This window comes from Schistocerca piceifrons, chromosome X (assembly GCF_021461385.2).
Source record: "Schistocerca piceifrons isolate TAMUIC-IGC-003096 chromosome X, iqSchPice1.1, whole genome shotgun sequence".
In the NCBI taxonomy this organism is placed as follows: Eukaryota; Metazoa; Arthropoda; class Insecta; order Orthoptera; family Acrididae; genus Schistocerca; species Schistocerca piceifrons.
Window position 1 is genome coordinate 132,653,174 of NC_060149.1, and position 14,855 is coordinate 132,668,028.

At 38.1% G+C, this 14,855-nt stretch overlaps 1 protein-coding gene across 3 annotated transcripts in view; it reads right to left on the reverse strand.

The window, feature by feature from the left end:
- LOC124721393 (exportin-4-like) overlaps positions 1-14,855 on the reverse strand; it is a 238,996-nt gene that overhangs the window by 102,031 nt on the left and 122,110 nt on the right. For all 3 annotated transcript variants that reach the window (XM_047246333.1, XM_047246334.1, XM_047246335.1), the window contains one exon: positions 11,520-11,863. In XM_047246333.1, the coding sequence (XP_047102289.1) occupies positions 11,520-11,863 (344 nt within the window). The remainder of the gene's footprint in view (positions 1-11,519; positions 11,864-14,855) is intronic.

A 14,855-nucleotide genomic window follows, 5' to 3' on the forward strand; every position in this document is an offset into this window, starting at 1 on the left:
TGTGCCAACATGTACCACTATTTGCAGCCGGTTGCACCCAGCGCACTCCATAGCCACCAGCAGAGCCACCTCTATGTCTCAGACAAGATCTCCGGCAAACATACCAAGTGGAAAAATGGCATTCTTTCCCACTTTGCTGCCCTGCCTACTGTTTCCCACCTAAGGCTGGAGCACCCAATGACTAGCATACAAACCTTCTGCACATGTCTGCATTGGGCAGGAAAATCAGCCACTTGCCCAACAGGAGAGGCATCCCATATTACCTTAGAAGTACAGAGTGTATTAAAAAGAATCATCCAATTTAAAAAGTCATAACTATTATGTTATTTGAGATATGTGCGTGAACAATGTATTGTTGGAAAGCGCAAACTCTTGAGTTCTAAGTGGTTCCCGCTAGGTAGCAGCAGTGCAGGAATTTTTAAATCAAAGGATTACTGAACAATGGGCTGCCTTACATTACTGGCCTCCAAGGTCACCAGGCCTGACTGAATGTGATTATTTCTTGTGGGGGTTTATAAAAGGCTCTGTTTATGAGCCTCCATTACCAACAACAATGAATGAACTGAGACATCACATAACAGCAGCTGTAGAAGTTGTCACTAAAGACATGCTCGCTGCAGTCTGGTAATAATTTGAATACCACATTGACATATGCTGTGCATCTCACGGGGAGAACACTGAACACCTATAAAAAGGTATGAAAACAAAATTTTTTTTGAGTTTCCTGTTCATCAAGAAAATAAATTCATTGTATATGTTTATTAGTTTCAGAAATATAGACATGCCAAATCAGATGATTCTTTTTGATACACCCTGTATTATCAACATTGTTGCTAAGGAGTAAGGAACCAGCTGTGCCTTCCACCCAGTGACACATGAACCCACCATTGTCCACCACTCACTCCTAAGTGAAGACAGACCAGTCAGTGAAATGATGTATATCAGAAAATACAGTGACAACCAGGTCACCATGAGATTCCAACAGGACCAAAGGAGGCACAGGTCTCATTACTGGTCCCCCGCTGTCGCTGCAGCTGCAGCTTTGAGCTGTAGCCACAAGCCTGCTGACCATGGACAATGGAACTTCCAGCTATTTATGGAAAGCAGCAATTTCTCCTTGTGTCTGCTCAAAAGTACAGTCCTTATCCATGTTGGTTCTCTCTCTCTCTCTCTCTCTCTCTCTCTCTCTCTCTCTCTCTCTGTGTGTGTGTGTGTGTGTGTGTGTGTGTGTGTGTGTGTGTGTAAATCTAAATGGTACAAACAAAGCAGTCAGGAGTAACTGAGAAAGCACAAACAGACCATCCACAACAACAACAACAACAACAACAACAACAAACCTGACTATGGTGTTACTGATGTTCAAATGCACACAAAATATAAATACACAAACACTAAAATCTTCTCTGCAGAGTTCTCACTGTAGCCTAAGATCGCAAGAACCACAAGTTCTTAAAGCAGAAATAAATTTCTCTATTAAAATTGTATGTATCAACAGTTACTTTTTGCTAGTAATTCTGCTAACACAAAAGTGATGGCAGGAAATAAATATGAGAGCTCTAAAGTGCTGATCTAAACTATATGCTGTGAATTAACTGGAGATTTAACCTGAGTCATGTGACACAGTGCTTCTGGCAGCAGGAAGCTACCCGATAAAGCTGCTTTACGCAAAAATATGCACAAAAATTTACACAAAAAACTTAGAGTAAGCTAGTGAATGTTAGTCCACTCAGAAGTAAGTTAGAATACCACTGAACTAAATTATGTACACGAACTGTGTACAACAGATAAGACGCTGCTGATCTCTGCTCTGTTCAAATGGCTCTGAGCACTATGGGACTTAACTTCTGAGGTCATCAGTCCCCTAGAACTTAGAACTACTTAAACCTAACTAACCTAAGGACATCACACATATCCATGCCCGAGGCAGGATTCGAACCTGCGACCGTAGCGGTCGTGCGGTTCCAGACTGTAGCGCCTAGAACCGCTCTGGCCGGCTCTCTGCTCTGTTAGGAGGCTACTGTAGTTTACTGGGATTTGTGTTAAGGATGTTAACACTGGTAATAGTTTATGCAATTTGTATCAGTTTAATACTGTACATAGCCTCACACTTGTTTAATGTCATTTAACCTTTACAGTTAAAAGGCTCCGATATGATGATGACATGTACATAACAGATGATTTTTAAAGTCTGACATGTGCTGAAGCACAGTCTTTTACAGTATACCACTCGATAATACCCTTAAGGCTGAAACTGCAACAGCGAAAATAAATAATGTCTACATTCCATGGCATTCTGCACAGGTACTTCTATGGGTTACCAAATTTTGTATCTATCTCGATATTTTCCAGACATGGCTCCCAGTGACTACTTCCACTATCCTCAGATGAAGAAACCGTAGCATGGATGGCATTTCCAGAATGACAAGACGGTGATTTTCAAAGTGGAAAGTTTTCCTGAACAGCCAAAATGCAGATTCTACAACCAAGGTCTCCACCAAGCCATCCACTATTGGTATTAATGTATCACACTGAAAGATTAATATGTAAGGAGGAATAACACACTCACGAAGTTTTATGGCCACCATTTGATTTTTCCAAGGTGATAATTAATACTTTATGAGCAACCCTTGTCTGTCTCGAACTTTCTGATAAACTCCTTAACCTTATTGGTTCTACTACATTTAATAGATGGCTTATAATTTTAGACAACATTATTGGGAAACAGCGATCTGTCAGTTATATAAAATTTGCAAAAAACAGCCTCGATCACATAGTCATTTATTAAAATTATTATGAGCAGTTTTATGACCGGGGGCCAGCACAGTTGTTCCAAGCGTTATCAGTGTCAGTCAGATGGTGCATCATCTGAAGAAAGCCTACTACTATGGGCTGAAACTGGTCATATTTTAATAAATGACTGCACGACTGAGACTAATTTCAATAAGTGGTTATTAATAAACTCTGCAACCTGTCAATTATCATTTAAAACCGGAAAATTTTGATCAATATAGATGTTATCCTGTCTTGTAGTGTGCTGACTTTACTCTTATTTTACTATGTTCCATATAAATTTCATTCTTTTACCTAAATTATTGATTTCTGGCATAATGCAGAATCTTCAAAACTTTTTAATAACACTTCTTGATAAGTGTGAATAATTTTTATATTACGCAACTAAAGCAGATCTTTCTACATTTCATTTCATCCAGCTAGGAGAGTATGTTACAACTTACATAGCACTTCTTTTCCTCCCAAAATCTATCCATCTGTCTGCTGTGTTTCTTCTGCCATTCTTCTGGTTATCTTGTACCTCATCAAGGAGGCTTCTCAGAAAATCTGTAGTTGTTAGTGACTCAAAATTTTGTCCTATCTTGTGCATGACAATTTCCTTTACATCTTCATGTGTTTCTGCAAGACAATGAGAATGTGTCTTCATCAATTATGCTAAGATCCTAATGTTCTTTGTGAGAATCTTGTTACCCATTCCAAGTCAGTGACCATAAAATTGTCACTATTTCCTGATTGTATGTATGATTTTTTCTGTAATCTGATAGCCTTCCTTTGATTTCTTCTTCATCCAAATTCCATTTTCACATTTGCATCCCAGAATTTTCCCCAGAATTATTCTTCCTTGTTTTTAGGTATTTCCTATTTATGATCAGTCAAAAATTATCATAGTCTCAGATCTGTTTCTGTTTTAATAACTGCATTATAATCTCATATCTTTCCTTTTTTAGAGAGGGTGCTTTTATTACAACTATTCCAAGAGATTTTGTATGCTGACCTCTCAGGTTTTTTTTATGAGATTAACTAATGGTATGGTGTTCTTCAGCTGAGTTGCCAGTTCCATTCTTCTGCATAGTGTGCTGATGATGGATAGCTGTTGCTTGGACACCAATCAATCTCATGGGAGTCCAGGCACAGACTAACATAACAATGCAGCTTGGAGCACCTGCAAACAATGACTTGGTTGTTGGTTGAAATATCATGCAGAAGAACTGAATTAAAAACTTGATTGAACACCCAAAACCACACCAGAGTTTGTATGCTATTTGCAGTTTTGGAATTCTTTCTTTGTTATCTTCCTGTTTGGGCTCTGCTGGTTAAAAAATCTTAGCTAAATACTTGAATTTTTCCACTAAGAAGACTTCCTCGATCTGTTGATTAAAGGTTGTTTGCTGAGCCCTATTTGGCTCCTTGCATATACTGCAACTCCTCGTACCAAATTTGGAGCCTGCTTTTTGCCGCTATTTCATGTAGTTTCTGTACAGACTCAATCACTTATTGTCCATTACTGGAAAGAACTGAAGTACATCATCAGCAAATGCTAGGCAGTGAAGGTCAATTTAGTTTAGCAGGCATCTGCCAATAATTATACCATTACATATATTTTTCCACTTTGTAATCACTTTTTCTATAACTAAATTCAGCACTGGATGTGGTCAGCTACGCTTTGTTTGATAACATCCTTTTTTTATCAGCTTGGAATTCCTTGAGAATTATAAACACTGTCTGTGTGTCTATGAAACATATACTTGTCTGAAGTTAGCAAATATGATAATGGTTTGTTTGGTTTTGTGAATTTGAAGGATAATTTTAAGCATTAGAAATTATTCTATGTAATACCTGCTGTTTTGAAATCCTGCCTGGTGTTCTCCAACTTCTTTCTAACCTATTCAGTAGGAACTTAGAGAACATTTGCAGATGATTAAGGGTATGCAATTCTTCTATAGTTATTTACATAAGATTGGTCCCCTGTCTTGTGAGGTGAGTGAATTAATGTTTAATACCCTTATCAATGGTTGATATCGATTGCAGGTCAGAGGTGTTACAGTTTGCAGTTGAACACCAGCAGAGGTGTGTGCAGCATGTCACATGGGCTGAGTAGCTCGCCAGTCAAGCAGCTGTAATTCAGTCTAGTACAGTCCACTGCACAATTTACTAGCAATCACGCCATTCTGCTTATTGGATTTTGACCCTGCATTGTTCCTGGACTTCCTTGTTCTCATTATTGGCTTTCATTTCATGTTCTGCTCTTGAAGAACTTGGCTTTGTTATGGATTACGCATTTTTATCGGAAGCCAACAGAAAAGTGATGACGAGGACAGCATATGACTTTGCGCTTTACCCCCGACAGGGAGGTTACAACAAAAGTTTTGAGCACATCGAATCCTACTTTTGGTGAAGAGCTTAAAACTGTAAATCTTTTGTGGTTGCTCCTTGACATCAGCATTCTTTCACAAATGAAATTCGAGAATCAAAAATAGTGTGTCACCACCACAAGCAGCATTCAACTGATGATTCCAACTCATCACCTTCTTTTTCAGCTTATAAGTCTCACCCGAGTTCTGTGCTCAGATCGCCATTGTCTTATGAGCGACTTAAGTATGTCAATCCTTCTGCTTCTCCATCAGTGTTAAATGAATTTTTTTGTAACGTTAACCAGACAGGTCCAAAATGCCCTCCCTCCTTAGTATTGTGACATGCTTAGCATTGTGACATGCTTCAAGCAATTCAAAGAAACTCCAGTGCTGCCCCGAATGTGGCAGTCAGCTTTCCAGAAACAGTTGCCCACACTGTGCAAAAGACCATCACTCTTCTGTCAGCTCTCAATACAAGAGCATAATCTATAACAAAGTCAAGTTCTTTGAGAGCAGAACACGAAATGTGTGCCAATAATGATAACAAGAAAGTGCAAGAAGAATGCAGGGTTGAAATCCAATATGCAGAATGGCGTGATTAAGAGTATATCACACTACAGAGTGTACCAGACTGAATCAAGGCTGCTCGCCTGGCCCCGTTGCTATGTCTCTTGGCCAACATGACAGGCCATAAATGGCTTGGCCCATGTGATGAGCTGCACACACCCCTGGTGGTGACCATCAATGGCAAGCTGTAGCACCTCCAAGACATGATCGATATTGGCCATTGGCAGGGAGAGTAAATAATGCACACTTCCATTCTTAGGAGATTTTCTCAGGTCACCAGATGTCATGTAGTGTTTCTCGAGGTTTTTGGGCCACTTTGTTACAACTTACAACATTTCAACAGTTATTGACACGTCCTGGTGCTTTTAATGATTCTCATAAATACTATTGATTCAACACTTTCATATGCATTTTCAATGTATTTTCTAAGTAGTTCGGTGAGAAAATTACTTTTAAATAGTGAGACAAACTTACAATGATTATGTTAAATTTCGCATTTTATTCCTTATAAATTTCATTCCAGTCCACCTCTTGCAATTTATTACTAAAATTTTTTATTTAGGTCATTAATTATTCTAACCTGTTACCATAGCATTGTGTCTGTACTGTATCACAATGGGTTGTTTATGCTAATATGCTGTTCATCATGATATGGGAATCCATCAACAGGTGATTACACATATATTAGCTTCCTTTGAGCTTTGTCTACAAAGGCATTAGCTATTATGGCTCTACAATACTGATCCACTGGTGTCAGAAAATTAATTACTGAACTCAAATAACTGTATGGTCCAAATATATTTCAATCTTTTTTTCGATCAAAATCCTTATAAAATCTATATGGGAATCACCAAACAACAGTAAGTACTTCTTTTTGTTCGACTGATACTTTAGCCAAGAATCACATGCCCAATAATCAGTTCAGTTTCCCAGGATGTTCTGTATATAGTTATAAATATGATGATATAAAAACTGTCCATCTCCATACTGCTTTTAACATAAGTGGATGGATAAAAAATCTACTTACTAAGCAGTGGCAGGAGGAAACACACATAAAAATTATAGGAATGTGCAGGCTTTTGGAGCCAGTTACTCCTTATTCTGACAGAAGGGTTGAAAGTGAAAGAAAAGGGATGAAGGAAAAGGAGTGGCAAGGTTTTGGAAATGATGGCGTTACGAAAATGTCGCCCACAAATCTGGATCAGGAGAGACTTACTGAATGGGATGAGAAGGAAAGATTGATTGTTGGAGACTGTAACATATGAGTTTTGAAAACATAAGAGCTTAAAGTGGAAGATAAGGTAATAAGCAAGACAGAGATTACCAAAAAAACATTGTGAAAGAGTTTTTACTGTAATAGATGTCCTGCTTATTACCTTACTTTCTACATTTAAGCTCTCCGGTTTTCAAATCTCATTCAGTGCAGTCCCCAACAACCAGTCTTTCCTTCTCATTCCACTCGATAAGTCTCCCTTGACTTGGGGTTCTGGGCAACTTTTCCGCAACTATCCCCATTTTCTAAGACCCCCTCCATCCTCTTCCCCTTCAACCCTTCTGCCAGCAAGAGGAGCCAATGGCTCTGAAAGGTTGCACATTTCTATAACTTTTATAAATGTTTCTTCCTGGCACCACTTGATGAGTGCAATTTTTATCCCTCTAGTTACATTATATTTTCAAAAACTGATTCTTTTTGCCAATATTAGTCGATACCCCTTTTGAAATTCACTGATATGGACATGGGTAAGTTCTTAGCATGTCAATATATCAATAGAGTCATCAACGGTACTGTGGAAATCAGGTGTATCTGAATGTCATCCAAATCTTCCAGTGTCCACAAGAAATGCCAACTCTTACGATCTTATGATTTCCAAAAGTGTGTTAACATTGCACAGCTTCTACACAGGATTATAAATCTATGCAATTCCTTATAAGGCTTAATGACTGTCTTCATACCACATCAGTGTAGTTGCACTCATCCCAGCAACAGCCACTTCAAGTCTTCATGATGGAAGACATTTTCAGGGGAAGAAATTATTGACATCAACTGCATCAGGACTTCATGCGGAATCAGAAGCAATGAGTGAAAATGGGTGCCAGATTGGGATTTAAACCAAGGATCTCCTGCTTACGAGGCAGCTGCATTAACCACTGCACCATCCAGACACAGTGTTCATTGCAATTGCATGGATGGCTCCCAGCCAACTCATATTCCCACCTAGTGCTACCTATCCACAGTCCCTGTCCATGTCCTCCATGCTCGCTACTTTAATATTCCTTCAGGTCAAATGTTACTGTGCATCCACACTGAAGGTGATGGACTCATGGAAAATCATTTATAAGAATGCGTGGTGTCTGTTCTTCTGGACATGTAAAAAAAAAAACAGATAACACGCATTCATAGAACTTATATATAAACCAAAGACCAGACAGCATCATTAATGAAATCAGAATAGATACATCTAACCCTCCGACAGTCGCGCATGTATCCGAGAGATACTTAACCTACTGCTTCTCTAATATCACCGCAATGAACAGTGGTAACGGTTTGCTGGCCCATGACATCTTGTGTCATACCTCTCTTATTGCTTTACAGGAATTTCAGTCTTATCCCGATACTATCAAGGTCATAAGTGAGTCAGGTGTGGGAACGTGTACTGCCTGTATCTCTCAGATACAGCGCGCCTACTCGGGTAACGCTTTGTCGCCGCTAATGACTGCAGCTGTTGCATTGCTTGCAGCATACGCAAGTCGGCAGTTGCGTTGTTGTCTTCTAAATGAAGCAACGTTTCGTTGTAGCTATGTGTACTCTCTTTCAAAATGAGTAAACGATACGATCTAGAAAATCCTAAGGATTTGGAAGAAGTACATCGCCTTCTTCTCGACGACGAGGTATCCATTGAAGATGAAGATGATCTTGCAGAAACTGATTCAGGAACCGAAGATATACTCGAAACACGATCTGTAGACTCAGACACAGATCATGAATTTGATGAAGAAAATAAGGAAGTGCAGGAAACTGATGAACATTACTATTTTGGTGAGTAGAAAAGACAATAAATATGCTTTCAGATGTAATAATAACAATAACTAACAATGTTGTAATGTACTTATTTTTTTATTTTAGGTAAGGATGAAACTAAATGGTGGAAAGTGCCTTGGAAAGCAACACAGACACGGCCTCATGATATACTAACCAAACTGCCTGGGGTAGTTGGAGACGCAAAGAAAATGGTAACTGAAATTGACTGCTGGAGCCTATTCATCAGTAATGATATCCTAGATCTAATTGTGGTCAACACTAACGGGTGTATAGCTGATCTAAAAGGAAACTTTGCTCACGAGAGTGACTGCAAGGACACAGACGCAATCGAAATAAAAGCCTTTCTTGGCTTGTTACACCTTGCTGGTGTGTTCCGTGGTGGGCGACAGAATGTTCACGACTTCTGGACAGCAGATGACCTTGGTCTGAATATTTTTAGAATGACCATGTCCGAAAAACGTTTCCTGTTCCTAATATGATGTGTTCGTTTTGATGATGGAGCCACAAGACAAGAACAGCGCAAGACAGACAAGTTAGCAGCTGTGAGGGAAATGTTCACCATGTGTTTGAATAACTGCAAGACACATTACTCCCTCAGTCAGGACGTCACAGTTGGTGAGCAGCTACCAGCATTTCGAGGCCGGTGTGGATTTCGCCAGTTCATACAATCTAAACCATCTAAATAAGGCATCAAAATTTTCTGCCTATGTGATGCCAAGCTTTATTATACTTACAACATGGAAATATATTGTGGATTACAACCAGAAGGACCCTTTCAGAATAACAACTCCGCCAAAGTAGTAGTTCTGAGACTTGCCGAACCAATATATGGGACGGGTAGAAACATTACAGCAGATAACTGGTTCACTAGTTTGGAATTAGTAAGAGAACTGCATAAAAGGAGACTGTCGTTTGTAGGCACAATTAGAAAAAACAAGAAGGAACTGCCATCGAATTTCGTAGCACCAAAAAGTAGACATCAATATGATAGCGTATTTGGCTACGGCAAGAATGAAACCCTTGTGTCGTATGTCCCGAAAAAAGGGAAAACTGTAGTCCTCCTTTCAAGTATGCATGTATCGTCAAGTGAGGTTTCGGAAGGTTTAGAGGAAAAACCAGCAATTATTCTACACTATAATGACACCAAACCTACAAAGATGAGTACCGCATTTTTCACACGTATACTTGCTGAGACAAGTCTTTTTTGTCTCCCTGTAGCAACCTACAATGTAGCTAGGTCAACAAGAAGATGGCCTATGGTGATTTTTTTTCCACCTGTTGAACACTGCAGGCATCAATTCAAGAGTAATTTTCTTGGGCAACAAGAATAAATACTCAAATCGGCGCGAGTACCTCAAAACTTTGGCTCTGACTCTACTACAAGATCATCTCAAAAGAAGAGCTCTTATTATGACTCTACCTGATGATATAAAGTCAATGCTAGTAAATTACAAACCTAAAGGAAAAGAGCAAGAAAACGCTGAACAATCCTTGGAATCAGAAAACAAGAAAAGAAAAAGGTGCCAGTCATGCTACAGGGAGACAAAAAAGACTTGTCTCAGCAAGTATACGTGTGAAAAATGCGGTACATATCTTTGTTTGCAAAAGCACGCAAAAATAATTTGTGAACACTGTCTTTCTGTAGAGGGCAATCAGTAAAAAGAGACATGCTTTGATTAGTTCAGTAATTTATTTGTATCTATAATAAAATGTCAAATATTTCTGTTAATTTGAAAGTGTAATGAGCCTGATGTTCACTTCTGTATTTGTAAAATCTGTAACAATAAAGGTAACTGCAATTTAAAACAAAAACAAAAGAAAAAGAACCTGTAAACAAACAAAAAACCACAAAAATTGTCGCATGTATCCACGAGATACATCGCGACTAGTGGCGTCCTGAAAGTTGACGCGCCTGCTGGAGGGTTAACTGAACATGCTGCCCCATTTTACTGCTCAAGAACTCTTTCTGTCATACCTACAAACAGATAACTTTTGTGGGAAACTAATTGGATGACTATCCTCCCTTCTTCAGTTTTTTCCTTTGACATTAATGTCACCCACATGCCCACCAAAACAGTGAGAGATTTGCTGTAGACTTGAGATTAATTGTGATTTATTACCTACTAGAGAACTAGAATGGGCGTTTTTATGGAGGTTTGACTATTCCCCATATGATAAAGGCAGTAAAGCCAAGATCTTTACAGCATTCCACCACCACCAAGTTATTTCATCTGATGTGCTATAACTTAATTTCAGTGTAAAATGTCAACTGACAAAGCAATAACTTAGTAAATTTCTTGAACCACCATGATTATTTTAAATAAGCAGCCAATATGGTCATAACCAACCAGAAAGCAACTTTTTGTTTTACTCTCTCTCTCTTTTTTACCAGGTGAAAGCTAAAGGAAATAGTCTGAGTCTGTCTCCATCAAAAATATATTAATTCTATATAGATGTTTTCTATGCAGTGTTCCTCTAAGAAGGTATATTACATTATTGTTCTCAATTCAAATTTAATACACAGTACTAGGCATCCATCAAATATGATATACACTTTCATCTAGTATAAAATCCTAAGTTTACAGTGTGTGACCAGCCAAGTACTCATACATGCATAATCATTATCTTTAAAACATCCCACACTTAGAAAAAAATACCAGATTGTATTGAAAATGTAAGAGAGACAGGTAAATGCGGCAGCAGAACAGCTAAAGCTTAAGAACTGTGATAGTCATCAATTCTATTGCAGAAAAGCTAGTTCATACACATACCTGACAACATGATCACATCTCTCCCAGGATTGCGCGACATCTGCACTTGAAAAACCACGTGTGCACATTAACTGTACAGTTACTGATGGATCAACTTCACCACTTGCGCTTTGATCAATACTGTATCGCATTATTTCAGAAGGGATTAAAGACATTTCACCATCGCTATCCATTGATAAAACATGTCCTGCTATAACAACAAGCCACAACAGATTTTCATGCAGCTTGTACAGCAAAGGTCCAGCCTGATGAATATTTGACTGATTCTTCTGCATCACTTCATGTAACCTGGATGACTCTTGTTCTATTAAGCTTGCCAGCAATGGAAATGAGTGATTTAGTATCTGCAAAAAAATTAAATTTCTATTATCAAACAAAGGAAACTCCAGGTTATAATTAACTTTCTATTATAGTACAGAAAAAAAACACCACTGCAGCACAATTACAGGTCAGATTGCGTCCGAAGAACAGAACATTGTAAGCAAACTAGCTGATTTGCCTCCTCATGAAAGACAGCAATTTTCAGATTGATAAACAGTACAATGAAAATCATACTTAAACCAAACACAATTTTATCATTTGGAATTTGTAAATGTAGTGTGGAATGTTAAATGATGATTAGAGGTTTTAAAATCAAGATACAAGGTTGAAAAATGTGAAGGAAATGAAGCAGTTTAACAGGAAGGAAGGAAGGAACATTATCATTTAAAGTCCTGTTAATTACGAGGTCATTAATGACAGAACAGCAGCTCAAAATGGGAGGGGTCTGGAAGGTAATTGGCTGTGTCCTGTTCGGAGCAACTATCCTAGCATTTGCTGTAAGTAATTTAGGGTAACCACTAAAACATTAAGTTGGGTCGGTCATCCCATGAATAAGTGCCCAGTGTCTTAACTAGCTGTGCCACCTCACTGAAGAGGGGCTTAAGTGCTTTTCTAAACAAAGATAGGTTGTTCCTTAAGGATAAAAACATTCAAAGCTGTACAGTGGACAGTGTAGTACACATTTGGCTATTTCATAGTGTCTACTTAAAATATAACAAAACTAACAGTATTTAGACACATTGGCATTATTTATTTCTCTATGGGGCATTATACAACTTTCCAGAGAGAAAAATTCTAGTACCCCAAACACAAGCTAAAGATACACTCTGTCGTTATACTACTTGGTATGAAAGTCATAAAAGAATTACAATTCTGTTTTTCTCAGTTTTGTAGCATTCAATCTATGTGGCTTTCTCCTGCACTAAAAAAGCTTTTTGAAGTCAGGCGTCTCACCGTCCTCATTCCAACTCCCCCTCTCTCCCATTCCCTTTTCTCCTTTTTGTTTGAGGGAGGGGGAGGGGGAGGGGGAGGGGGCTGGGAGGGGGAGGGCGAGGGGGGCAGGATAGGAGTTATAAGTAGCTCATTAGGAAATAAGAGCCAAAAACTCTGGAATAATAATTATTAATACAATGAGGAACACTAAAAGTTTAAAGTGTAAGATAAAGGCTGACAGCTTTTAATCAACTTTTAGCTGTTTGGTTCAAACATAACAAGTGTCATTTATAAAAGGTATGTGCTCAGACAATAAGGAACCTCGTTTTTCAAGAACCTTACAACAAAGTGATTGCTATTTTTTCAAGCTCACTTGTAGAATGGCACCCATTTGGTTCTTTTAACAAAATTCTTACAACCAATAGATACCAACAATGGTAAGATCAAGTCACAATGTGGGATTACATTTGAAGTTATGGGCATGGTATTGGTTGTTGGGCTGTTTCACATTCAAAACTATAAATTACTGTAATTTTTGACACTTTTTTTAACTGTTAATTATTATGATGGGACCACTGCCAAGTCATATCAATCCTTTACCAGTTATAAAAACATCACATATTATTATCTGCCTTATTTGGTTTGCCTATTCCTCTACCGTCAATCTAATTCTTTTCCCTGATCATTTACTTAAGAACATAATGTCGATTTATTTTCTAATCTAATATTTCTATAATTACCACTATCACTACTTCAACTAGAACTTGTAACTACTGTGGCAACTGCTAAACAAATCTGTATTTAGTGTTACACAGACTAGGCATACTACCTAAGGAGAGCACAGTGGCTGCCTTGGAATGATTTTATTTTATTTTATTTTATTCACAACTTCAAGTCATACAACTAGTTTCATTACTCTTCAACTAAACGGGCCAAGAGAAGTACACACAATGTAAAGATATCTGCACTCTGACTGTTGTTCTAAAAATCAGAGCACAGATATATTCACATTTTGAGCACCTCTTCTGGCCTGTGACAAGTTACCACTTAATATATTTAAAACCATCTGACAATGACATTCTAATTAAACTAGTTCTGTTTCATGAGAACATCACAGTCCTTCCATATAACCTTATACATTGCTTCAACTGCTCCTGGTTGTATGATGCAATGTACAATGTACCTAACAAGAGCAGTATTGTTTTGTTCATTAACAGTGGGGTAATAACAGTAACAATCAATGACCATCTTTACAGAGCTATCTGTAAATACATCTGCAGAAATACACGAAGACAACAAGATTCCTGAACTAGTCTATGCACAATGGGATTTGAATCGAACTGCTTCAGATTTTTAGATCTAGTAATTTATGACAATTTTTTTTAATTTAGCCTAACTATTAAAACAATAAGAGTACACTGAGTAATCTGTTTCTTGTATTTGAACAAGTTCAATAACCTCTATTTTCCATTTCCTGTCTTCATGAAATAAGCTCAGATACACAGTGAATTACTTTATCTTTGACATCATCTAGTTATTATCCTAAATGCAGGAGGAAGTAAGGTTAATTTTTTGCTGTCATATATTTTACTTCAAGCCAAACTTGCTTAACTAAGTTCCAGTTCAGACTGCAATGCAATGAGCCCAAGATATATGACAGACATTCATTCAACCATGTATCCCAAGTGTGTCTTTTGTACAAAGGTCTGAAGGCAATTGTCAGCCTGTAGGTTGCTGAGGGAAACGTAGACAGGTAAACCTCACCCTGTATGCTTTCATTATCTATGTTTTTGCTTGTACACTGTTCATTTTTAAAGTGAGCAGAACAGCTGTGTCATTAGTTGCCATTATGTGGAAACTACAACATTATACTTCCACGCGTTTTTTTCACTGTCACATCACTGTGCTAAGGCTGTAACTATGCCCATGAGAGATTCTGTTTTCAAAATAACAGTGAAAAGAAAACCAAGTGGTAGGAACTATAAGGGGCGGTCTCAAAGTTTTAATTATAACTTCTAAAAAATAATCTGTTTGTTTGTTAGCATTACCAGCACACATTTAAATTGCCACACCCCAGTGCAA